The sequence below is a fragment of the Theobroma cacao genome, chromosome 6, assembly GCF_000208745.1.
Source record: "Theobroma cacao cultivar B97-61/B2 chromosome 6, Criollo_cocoa_genome_V2, whole genome shotgun sequence".
NCBI classification, from domain to species: domain Eukaryota; kingdom Viridiplantae; phylum Streptophyta; class Magnoliopsida; order Malvales; family Malvaceae; genus Theobroma; species Theobroma cacao.
Window position 1 is genome coordinate 4,049,021 of NC_030855.1, and position 12,900 is coordinate 4,061,920.

A 12,900-nucleotide genomic window follows, 5' to 3' on the forward strand; every position below is an offset into this window, starting at 1 on the left:
CGACTATAGCTAAGTTTGTTAATAAAGTTTTACATTTTTTTCCTTTTCATAGTTATTGCAAATCACACATTTATATTTCATAGGATTATTTTTTATACAGTATTTTTATACACTATGATAGAGTTTTTAAACTTCATCAATGGATTGGATAATTTTTCATATTTATGTATGTTTGAAAAAGTACATAGTCATAATTAAGACATAGAAAACCCATATATTTTACATAAAAAAAGTTTAGAGCTCAATTCTTCATCCCTCGACGTAATTATCTAATTCTAAAACCTTAATCTTGATTGGTTAATTAAAACATGACATTTAAGATGCTATTTTTCAAACAAATAAATAAAAGCAATTGATGTTTATAATTGGTTGAATGTATCACTCCTAATAAATACCAATTCACATCTCCACGTCATACAGGTACAAACTTCCATTCCCTTAATAATATCTAGTTCCATTTCATACAATCGCTAATTATTTAACATCAATTCAAAGAAAATATATAAAATTTAATTAAAAATATACTAACTAAATTATACATAATATCATATGTAGCAGTAGTAGTGTAATAGTGTTGCAATGATATCAATCATCATATAGTCATCATAATCACCTGATGAAACAGCACATATACGATCATAAAGAACTTTGTAACCTTATACAAAGCAATAATTGTGACCATATAATCTTTAATCTTATCTACTAATTAATGGCCAAAAAGAACCTTAGAGAGAATATACATCTTGTGGGTTTGCACAAATACTCATGGAGAGAATGTGACACACTATGATTCATCATCTCTCCTAATAAATACAAAGTCCATTAAAACTGGTAAAGTTGCCACATCAGACTATCCACTCCTTATATATATAGGGGGGGTAGAGATATATTGTGAATTGAACCAAAGAAACAAAGCCAACTAACACACATAGACAAGTTTAGCTGTATACTTCACTACTCTCCTCCAACTATACTACTACTTCATCACTACCGTTTCTCTAGTCATCTCTCTTAAATCTCCTTTCTTTTCCTTTCTTTCAAACATGGCACTGAAAGTAGCTGCTGTGAATTCATCAAGGGCTGCGGCTGCGGTGGCAACGCAGGATTGGGAGGAGGATTTAGTGGTGGTGAGAGAGTATGATGAAGAGAAAGACAAGGTGGCTGTGGAGGAGATGGAGAGACGTTGTGAAATTGGGGAAGGAGGAAAGCCTTCGCTTGTGGCGGACCTTTTAGGTGACCCCATATGTAGAGTCCGCCACTTCCCATCTCACATCATGCTGGTAATTAAATCATCCTTAGTAACTGACCATCACCATTATTTATTATGGCTTTGTTTTTAACCTTATTGATCATTAAAATTCATTAGAGTGGACCGATTGATAGATGTTGCATGTTTTTCTTATTATGTTTGAAGGAAGACATATGGCAGTATTAACTATTAATTACCTACTGAAATGATTACATGATTTTTGTTCTTATTGTATGGTGTGAACAGGTAGCAGAATATGGAGAAAAAGGAGAGATTGTAGGAGTTATAAGAGGTTGTGTAAAAACTGTGACAAGGGGGAATTCAGTTTATGTAAAGTTAGCTTATATTCTGGGATTAAGGATCTCTCCTTCATACAGGTTTGCTTCATTTCTTTTCTTAATCTTCTTTCATCCATCTGCTGCTTCTCTGTTTCTATCAGCATATAACTACTCAAACTCTACTGTTACTGCAATTAGCGAACAAAATTGTAAAGATAAACGTGATATTCACAAGTTACAGTCTCTCCTCTTTTTCTTTATTGTAAAGTTATCAGTATAACTAATATGGTCAAGTCATGGATTGAAAAAGAGAAAAAAAAAAAAAAAAACCTTAGTCACCTGACAAGAGACAGAGGAGAAACTGTTTTCCCTTTTGCTTTTCTACTCCATTTGCTCCTGGAATTCTGAAACTGTTTTTCCTGCTTTTCTACCCCTCATTTGGCTCTTTTCCACGACCAAGCTCTCTCTATCTTTTTCTATCAGAATTCTTGCATTTTCATGTGTGCTTTGTGTTGGAGGGGTTCTAATTTCTAATCTCCATTCCCACTCCACAAAAAAGTTGGAAAATGATGATCAGATTCCACCATAAAGAAAAATGACGATGTTCCTCGTATCATGGAAAGGAGGGAAATGCCAGCTAACCTTGCACTGACACTTGTATTGAATCCACTAGATTAATTGCTTTATTAATTCACAGCCACCAAAAAAAAAAAGGTCGTGGACATGCTATCTCATTCTATTCTTTGTTCGTACTTGCTTTTCCCTTCTATTGCCTCCTCCCTTTGCAATGGTCCACTCAAATTTCTACTGTATCCTTTTGATACATGCCTCCCTTATGTCATTCTGCTGTTATAAAAATCTCATTTGCTTTTGAATAACAATGTTACAAGAAGAATAAAAATTAGCCACCAGCAGCAGAGCAGCACTGCATACTAATTCTCTATCCCAATATGCTAATTATTGTTTGAGCTTTCAGATTATTATATGATTATTAAGCTTATGAGTGGTGCCATGAGGCCTCCCCTGGATGTGACAGCAGTCTCAATTTTCTTTTTTTTTGGTTTTTCATTTTTATATTGGTTAATGCTTCTTATGATTAGCTTTTGGAAGGTTGCTTTCTGATTCAATATCATATTAAAATCTCCACATTTTTGTCACCAAGTTTGATTAATTCTAATTAAATTACCTCGAGCCCATAACACAATAATTTATGAATAAGAAAACATGTATACATGGTATGGATGATTAATATATATGTAACCAACTATTATACGCAGGGTTCAATCTCATGAAGCATTTGTTAGTAATTTTTTGCAAATTGTGATGCAGGAGGCTAGGCATTGGCAAAAAACTGGTTCAGAAATTAGAAGAATGGTGCAAGCAGAATGGAGCAGAGTATGTATACATGGCCACAGATTGCAGCAATGAGCCATCCATCAATTTGTTCACAAGAAAATGTGCTTACACCAAATTCAGGACCCCAACGATGCTGGTGCATCCAGTTCATGCTCATTACAAGCCACTGGGCTCAGGCATCGCCATCGTTCGACTCAATCCGAGGCTAGCTGAGTCGATTTACCGTCGGGTTTTTGCCAACTCAGAGTTCTTCCCTAAAGACATAGACAACATTTTGTGCAACAGGCTAAGTTTGGGCACGTTCATGGCCTTACCAAGAAAGTGCCTCCCGAAATGGGATCCCAAAACAGGGACTCTCCCGCCAAGTTTTGCAATTACGAGTATCTGGAGCACCAAGCAGTTGTTCAGGTTGCAGGTGAAAGGGGTTTCGATGTTGACGTACGCATGTTGCATGGCTTCCAGGGTGGTGGATGCCTGGATGCCATGGCTGATGTTGCCTTCCATTCCTGACGTCTTCAGGAAATTTTGGGTGTATTTCTTGTACGGACTGCACATGGAAGGTAAAAATGCGTCGCGGCTCATGAAGTCGCTGTGTGCTTTCGCCCATAACATGGGTAGAGATGATGATGGATGTGGGGCAGTGCTGGCTGAGGTGGGCCAGAGGGACCCTGTCCGAGAGGTGATCCCACATTGGAGGAAATTTTCCTTGTCTGAGGATTTGTGGTGCATCAAAAAGTTGGGGAACGCAAATGATGGGTCCAATGAAAGATGTGGGTCGTCTGATTGGATGAAATCACGACCTTCTTCACGTTTCCTTTTTGTTGACCCACGTGATATTTGACAATTTGTTTTTTTCACTGTTGACTATCATATCGAAATCCAGCTTCGTACATAAGAAGGAAAACAACATAAGTCTTAGTTTCACTGTAAGCTACATGATCTGTCCTCTTGCCATTTGCCAAGAACCCCAACAATAAACATAAAAAAGGTAAAGGATAAAATATTGCAAGGTCTGTATATACATATAATTAAACCCAAAAGTTCATTAAAAGAATATATGCAGGCATTTATCAAGGCTGTGAGAAAAATATTAACTCCAGAATTTAATTTTTTTAATCTGTATATAATTCTTTATTTAAAGAATAAGATTTAAATATTTATTCCTTAATTAAAAAAAAACCTTTACACTCAAGATATTTGATTTATTGATTAATACATAAATCTTTACTTAAAAAATATGATTCAAATCGTCTTTTTTCAATTGAAAAAAAAACATTTGTCAAGTTATGAGTTCCAAGACCAATGCAGTCCCTGCCGAACACTTGGCCAATCTGGAAGATAATCCAAGCTTGAGAACTGGGATTATGGGACCATCATTGCACTAAAAATGGACCCAAGTTGGCAATTGGCAAACACATTTCCAAGGCACAAGTACTCAAATTGCAGCATTTTTTGAGTTAACAATTGAAGACAAAATGAATAATTGATAACACTGCATTAGATTGGGACAGCAACTTTACTACCCCTTTCCATGAAATTATATAATAGGACAAGTATTACAAGGCCTGTTTGGAGGGTCAAGGTTCAATTACTCCTCTGGCAATCAAAATTTGAAACGGACTGAGAATGTTAAACTTCTGTAGAGGGCCCTGACCCCACCTTGGCTTCTGAAAGTTCATGATTCCACAGAAGGAGAAGAGGGAAAATCTCATTTTTGGTCCCCCTAAATTTTATAATTTGGCCCCATTAGATAGTAAGTTTTCAGAGTCGCTACCCTTTGTTTTAGGTTTATATTCGTCAATAGACCCATTTTAAATGCAATTATTATTAGTTATATTACACTAAACTTTTGGTTACTTAGATGTTTTCTTTCCAATTAAAGCATTTTGACACTACTTATCATGTCAAGCAATTTCGTTCTTTTTCGAGTAAGGGATACATGTACCTATTGTTGTGTCAAATTATTAGATGTAAAAATATATATATATATATTTTGTAAATAGAAATTTATAGTTTTTTATAGAATAATGTTTAGGAAAACAATCAAATTATTTTAAAAAAAAATCAATTTTTATTGTGTTATCTTTATTTTGAATCAAATAAATCCTTATAATTAATGGTTAACTAATTGCTATTAGTTAAAATGTCACTTATCATTTTATTGTCTAGTGATACTGACGTGGAAGGTGAGAATATCACGTGGTCATGTCATTATGCCACATCATTATCTATTATCATATGTCACCATGTCATATTAGTGACATGTGATATAAAATGACAAGTAATATTTGACTAACAATAGTTAGTCCACTATTAGTTATAAAAACTTATTTGGCTCAAAATAAAAATATAATGACTTGATTGAATGTAATAAAAAATAAAAAATTATTTGAATTTTTTAAAATAGTTTAGGTATTTTTTAGGTATTATGCCTTTTTTATAAAATAAATTTAGTACTCCATTCTTTACAAATTTTTTTTACATAATATTTAAAAAAGGTTCTAAATTATTCAAAAAATTTAAATAAACTATTATTCTTTTATTGTATTCAATCAAACCCTTTTACTTTTAATTTAAGCCAAATAAACCCTTAAATTTTTATTTTTGCCAAATAAATCCTTATGATTAATGATTGATTTAATCAATATGTTATTTGTCATTTTATATCACATGATACTGACGTAATATAGCAATATACCATAATGGATGATGATGTGACTATATGGCATTTTCAGCTTCTACATTAACACTACGTCAGTATTACATGGAATAAAATTACAAGTGTACTTTTGATTAATAACAATTAGTCAACCATTGATCATAAAAATTTATTTGACTTAAAATAAAAGTATAAGTACTTAATTGAACATAATAAAAATATAAAAATTTATTTAAATTTTTTCAAATAATTCAATTGTTTTGAATATTATGTTATTTTTTTATGAAAAAAGTTCACCTTCTATCCCAGCACAAAGACCAAAATTCTAACTTCGCCCTTACTCGTGCAAAACAAAATTCACCAATCCTTCACCAATACCTATAATTAAAAAGAAGCTCTAAAGGAGCCCTTACGTTTGGCCACGTTCTCTATTTCTTTGGTTGGCACGTTTTGCTCTTTTTTGGTCACCACGTGGATTGTATGGCTAAAAACCATAAGTTAGGCACCGAAATGCTTCAGCATTCACATTTACTTGTGGCTTTTGGTATCTTTAAAGGACTCACATGGAGATATTTCTTTGGTGTGTAAGAATAGTCGATTTTGGTTAATATTTATTCTCTGAAAAAAATTATTTTATTGCGTAACATTATATAAAAAATAATGAAAACAACCATTACAAGTGAAGCACTATGTCGCGCAGAACAACTAGAATAAGTGGAGCATTACTCCATGTGGAACAATTAATACAAGTAGAACAACTACTTCGCATAGAATAATAATTTCACACAGATGACAATGAAAGTAATCCAGAATAGGTGGCAGGGTTCAGTGGTTACTTTCATATTGGGATGTTCCAAAAAGTTTGGCTTGGTGGCTCAAATATAGAGGCAGTTAAGAGGTCTCTCTTAACCTTTTCTTGAAGTACAAGTGTTTCCTACTTTTAACTTGTTCTCTTGTATCTGTTCACATACAGCTTCTTCTCTTGTACCTGTTCATGTACAGCTTTTTCTCTTCTACCTATTCACGTACAACTTCCTTTCTTACACCTATTCACATACAACTCTTCTCTATTAGCTCCTACTCGAGAACAAGTCTTATTGAATATAATTACTTCAGCAGTCACATAATAAGTTTCTAACTGTTACTCAACATTAACTCTCAATAATGGTTACCTAATATTAAAACTCTCCTTAATGATATCATTCATTACGTGTATTAACACCTTTTCTTTTAACCATTACTTCTAGCACTACATATAGAGCCTTCACAATTCAAAAAAGGGTCTGTCATGACTCGGAACACCCATCGGGCCCATGACAACCGCCGCGACGTCCCGATAGGCAATTATTACCCGGAATGTCGATTGGAATCCCGCAAGGCTTAGCATCAGCTTCCGCATCTCCCCGGTGAGCGACAGTTATTAAATCTCACATTTCAAGAAATCATAAGTCGTTTCCAAATCAAAACAATATAATATTATTTTTTGGCTCATAGGGATATTTTCGTTATTTTTCTTCAAAAATACCAAAATCCGCCAAAAACATGGTGTGTGGGTGAAAAACACATGTTTCGTAATTAAAAGTAAATTTAGTTGTCTAAAGTAATTATTTGAAATGAAATTATAATTGTTTGAATAAAATATTCTATTTTCTATAAAAAAAATAATATTTATAGAGAAATCCGTAATTTAATTTCTGTAGTGTAAAAGCTAAATATATTTATACGTACTTTAAAGCAAATAACTGAAGTATAAAATTTCTTTTACAATAACACGTGGGCCCCCAACTAACCAATAAGGTGCGAGTCTGTGAACCTACAATTTTGTCGATGCAAGGCTAATTGAAGTCTTTGATGCAATTGGCTATCTACCAGCTATCCTGAGCCTGAAATGTGGGGAATTGAGGGTGGTGAGATTATAAAATCCCAGTGAGTAAACAATTACCATCAAAAGCATCTAAAGCCGAGTAGATGGAGACAATATAAAAACGTTATATATCAATAATGTTCATAACGCAAAATTCGTTTCAATCTATACCAAACAATTTCTTTTTGTCAAAATTTTCTAGCTTATGAATTTCTTAAACTTGGCCCCTGCCAGAATCATTCTCATGGGTACCCTCGTCAAGGTATCCCATTGAGACCGCCAAGGCTGTTAAATGACCCATACCCATAAACATGTTTTCACATCTGACTCACAGTCGTTCCTTGACGTTGGCTGAGTCTCACTCTCACGTGGTGGCCCGAATGTGAGGTGCACTCAAATCTTACCTCAAGAGATACTTCATCCAACATCTCCCCTCGGAGGTAATTATATAATTGGGTTACGTACCCCTCTCATAGGCAGTCCACGAAAACCCCCACCACTGCAGTGACAGTTTAATATACCACCAGACCCATAAAAATTTCAGTAGCATAATATGGTGAATAAAATGTAATCCAGTCTACCAAGACCAATCCAAAACTGTTCATATATTTCATGCCAACCTAAAAAATTTAGCCATCATGCTACCATAGTGTCATAAGCCACAATTTCAATAACATATAAAATCATAAATTTCAACACAGTCTCCAAATACTCAATTTGCCCAAAACAATAGTTGATTTCAAAATCAGTATAAATCTCATTTTTATTAAAAAATATTTTAATTGAAAAACATAATATTTTATAATTTAAACTCACCATTCAATAAAAGCATCAAACAAGTATAATTACTCTAGATATTTAAGGCGATAAATTGTCCACTCACAATATTAGAAGTAGAAATACTCCAATTTTTAGTCCGCGAGTATAGTCCTTTACCCGTATCCAATGGCTCACCACCTAGCCATAATCCATGACGCATATTCCAATTAAATTGTGTCTAACAGTCATAAGCTATTTCAGGCTCGATGTATATGCATGGTATGATATGCAACTTATCCGACTACTGCTTAAATGCGATTTTAGCCTATTTCGGTCTTTTACCCGATAAATCGATATACGCGTCCGTTTAAACTCCAAATTAATTTTTTTCGATTTCTATACCTCAATTGCACCCAAATTGACTTAATGTCCCTCAGGGTGGTGCAAATTATCAGTCTCGATAGCAAATTACGAAAATACCCTTAGTGGGTAAAAATTCATATTTTTGCTCAAAAAATTCCCATTATTTTTCTAGACTCGTAATTCATCATTATTCATCATAATTCCTCAAATAAACATCAAGATCAGAAGCCAATATTCCCCTAGAAAATTCGGCATAATGGGTTTCAATGGGAGAAAATTATTTCTCTAGCTTATTTTTGCTATATTTCAATATAACTTAACTAAAATCACTTAATTCAATTAAAATCAACCAAAACTCAAGCTCAAAACTCATCCATGGAGGTTTGGCAAGCATGGGTGTCCATACCCACTTTCTAATTTTGCATGGAAATGAGAAAAAAATGCATGGGTAGTGAAAGTCACAAGGAAAATCAATGAAATTTACCTTTTTAATGCTTGATTTCTTGATTTCTCTTGATTTTCCCCAAATTTTTCAGCTAGGGTTCTTATTTCTTTTCCCCCTTTTCTCTCCTGGTTTGGACAGCTTGAAGAAGATGAGAATTCTGGAAATTTTGGCCCTTTTAAAAGCTAAATAATATAATATTGTTTTATTCATTTTTTTGTTTTATTAATTTCTTAAATTCTTGCCATCCATTTGTTTCCAAATTTTCACCATACACTTGTCCCACATATCCATAGCTTAGATAATATTCTCAGATTTATCCAAAGTCTTGGTGGAGTAATTTTTGAAATTTACAATTTTACCCCTTAAAAGTCAAAAATTACATTTTTACCCTAAAAACTGAAAAATTGCTCATAGATATATTTTTCATCCCTTATACTCATACCATTCTCCAATTTGTCAAATGTGATCTAAATTCTCTCAAAATTTCAAAATTTATCCGCGGGTGGAAAAATTACGATTTGGCCCCTACACTCCAGAAATCACCGAAATTAAACTTTTTCATTGCCAAACCGTCAAATTATAGTCCAATACTCAAATCATACTCCAATAAGTTAAATGGGGCCAAAAAATCGTTTCTAAAAATTCTCATTTTGTCCCCAAGTGGCAAATGACCATGTTACCCCTAGATAGTGAAAATTTCGGTTTGACTCCGAATTGATCCTCGAACTCCGAATTACCATTTTGAGTCATCCCTAAACTGTGAAACTCTTAATTTCACCTTAAAATTCCTATTTGAACTAGTTCGAGGCTTAATCGACTTAATGGTACCATTAGAGGCAATATCGTCTTTTAACGATTCTTCGAACTTCCTAAATATGCAAACATTCTATTGAGTATTTAAATAACGTCATAATTATTTTATAGAACAGGGTTTGACAGGGTCTTTTTCACTTTTAGAACTACTAGACTCTCACTCAAAGCTTCTCTCTCTAGCCTATTCTCACTCAGAGCACCTATTCTCTTCTTATCCTTTTTCACCTGTCACGACACTCAATACTTCAGGAACTGCTCCAATCTTCCTCTCCGCCACCTTTGGTACATCATTTACTTGTTTGCAACACTTTCTCTTCTTATCACAAGAACCCGATTTACAAAAATAAGGAAAATTTGGAGCTTCCTAGGTTTGGCCATGTTCTCCGTTTCTTTGGCAAGCATGTTTTGCTATTCTTTGATTGCCACGTGTACGGTATGGTTGAGAAACATAGGTTGGGCACCCAAATGCTTTAGCAATCACATTTGCCCGTGGCTTTTAGTTTTTTGAGGGATGCACATGGAGTTATTTCATTGGTGTGTAAGAAAATAAAGGAAAAACTTTGAGTCAAAAAAGAAAGGTAGAGAAAAAAACTTACAGTAAAATAGATCTAAGGGAGAGTACATACCTCTATTCAGTGATTCTAGAAAGGAAGATGATAGCCTCCCTTATCAGGAAATGTATTCAGGTGGCTTCTGGGGGCCTCAATTGGACGCCATCTAGCTGTTCAATTGGTTTACACGTGGTGGCTCAATTTGGTTGGGACGTATGTGGTATTTTTTTATTTGTTGAGGATAATTGTTTGGTATCTTTTTTCGGATTGATTTGGAGACAAAAAGGCTAGAAAGAACATTCCAAAGAAAAAAATTGATTTCCCTAAAATGGTTTTTTAGGTGATTGCTATATTTCTGGGGCCATTTTTGTCTCTTCATAATAAGCTTTCTTTTCCTCTCAAGTGCATTTTTGGATTTGTATTATATGTCCATGCTATTTTGGCGTTTTCCATTGGCTTAGAGTTCTAGAAATCTCCTCCTTTTTTTTTTTCACTTTTGTGTCTATCTTCTCTCTTTGGTAACTCCCTTTCTTTGCTTGATCGATTTTTCTTTTGTTTTTCTTCTCTTAGTTTGCGTTTGGTATGTTGTTGGGAATGTGATTGTTGGGAATATAACTTGCAGCATTTGATATAACAAGGATAAGTGATGATTGTAGGGAATGTGATTACTTAGAGGATTATATTGTAGTGTTTGATTTGAAAACACTTTATTGGGAATGTACTATAAATTGAAAAAATTACCTTAATGTATAAAAACATAAAAGTTGAATAAATTTATAACTTTTAATATAAAATTTTAACTTTCAACTTTAAGCAATTAAAATAATAAATAATAACATTACAAAAATAACATAATATTTTTATATTAATTATTTAAATATTAAAATATGTAAAATTACTAAACATTTATTTTTTCTTAAACATATAAAAATTAAAAATAATAATGCTTAGAGTTATGACATGAATAATAAAAAAATATTATGCAAAGAAGAATATGTCGGACCTTTTCTTCATCAAAAACTCAATTTTACCTTTTTGCATGAGTTTGAATGTCAAACATTGTTCTTTAACATCAACATAAAAAGTATCTATCGATATATCTATAATGTTTATTGATAGAAGCAATCATGTGCACCATCTATCAATAGATGGTTCAATATCTATCGATAGATGGTCAATTCTATCGATAGATCAAACTATCTATCGATAAATGATAAATGGGGAAAAAAATAATCTACACGAAATATCTATGGATAGATAAAAATATCTATCGATAGATAGAGACATTCAGCCATATGATGAAATGGCATCTATCGATAGATTGGAACATCTATTGGTAGATGTAATGTTTTAATAGTACATAACGCTTCCTTTATCTCATAACCGTGGCACCCAAACACCTCTTTCTTTCAAATCCTCTCAACTTTATAGTAAATTTCTTCGATTCTAAACCATTTAAAATGTTTTCCTATCAATTTTCGGTATCGAAAACACAAATTTTTCTCAAAATGCTCTCAAATTTTCCCAAAAATTTAATTTAAGGTTTCATAAAACCCTAAGGTCTCAATCTCTCCAATATTGGATTACCTTATGTTTTGAGAAAGATTGTATCGATTAATCCATTCCCTTCATTCTCCTCGACATTTTTACCGAATTGTTTTTGACAAAACACCGCAAGCCTCTAAATTTCATAATTTTGAAAATGAGTCACACACCTAAACGCACAAAGGTGATTGTTAAAAGGGGTTCAGACGACTCTGATAGTGCCAAGACATCTTCATCATCTGACGAGAGTTCGTTTTTGCGAAATTTCACTCATCCATCGCATGCTAAAAAATTCAATGTTAATTTTGCCAAATGCTGGGTAATGCTTGAGCATATAATTGACTTTCATTACTTAAAGTCCATGGATTACCCATTCCTTGCAAACTTCGAATATTTAGGATAGACACATTATTTACAATTGAATAAGAAATACTATGAGAATTTAGTTCGAATCTTTTACTTTAGTGCAACACAAAAATATGCTAGGTCAGAAACAAGTGACTTAATGTACCATGACTATAGGTTTTTCACTCATTTCATGGGACAATGGATCCTTGTTACTCGTTACTTCCCTCCAAGAAGATTTCCACTATGTCTTTGATAATGGTAGCCTTTGGTCAGCGTTTATCTATCCTCTGCCAAATGATAGAGGTAGTTCTAGTTGCACAAGGCTATCTTTCTTTAATCGAGTCATGCACCTCGTCATCACTCACACTATCCGTCCTTATGTCTCCAACTACTCCACTATCATTTAAGAGGACCTTTGGTTCCCATTTCACATCAAATACAACCAATGTATTGACCTTGCTAAATTTATCATGGATGACATGTTTCGCAACATTCAATGGGGCATCAAAAACCTTCTTTACAACATGTTATTTAGTGAGATCATAGACTATTTCAAAGTTGACACCCATTGTGATCTGCCTAAAAACCATGCTTTGTTCAATCCTAGCGATGAACATAGTATTAAAATGTTAGGTTTTGAGTTTAGAAGTGTGAGACCCTGTCAAGCTCG

At 33.5% G+C, this 12,900-nt stretch overlaps 1 protein-coding gene across 1 annotated transcript; it reads left to right on the forward strand.

Annotated features, from left to right (window-relative positions):
- LOC18595436 (probable N-acetyltransferase HLS1) lies at positions 740-3,807 on the forward strand. Its single transcript, XM_018122603.1, has 3 exons — positions 740-1,280; positions 1,496-1,626; positions 2,857-3,807. Exons 1-3 carry the CDS (start codon positions 1,044-1,046, stop codon positions 3,722-3,724), a joined length of 1,236 nt encoding a protein of 411 aa, XP_017978092.1. The 5' UTR covers positions 740-1,043; the 3' UTR covers positions 3,725-3,807.

Bases quoted from the DNA above. Each gene is read 5' to 3' on its own strand.
- LOC18595436 (XM_018122603.1), top strand. From the start codon at position 1,044: ATGGCACTGAAAGTAGCTGCTGTGAATTCATCAAGGGCTGCGGCTGCG. The intron at 1,281-1,495 runs GTAATTAAATCA...TGGTGTGAACAG, and splicing joins TCCCATCTCACATCATGCTG to GTAGCAGAATATGGAGAAAA. The intron at 1,627-2,856 runs GTTTGCTTCATT...ATTGTGATGCAG, and splicing joins AGGATCTCTCCTTCATACAG to GAGGCTAGGCATTGGCAAAA.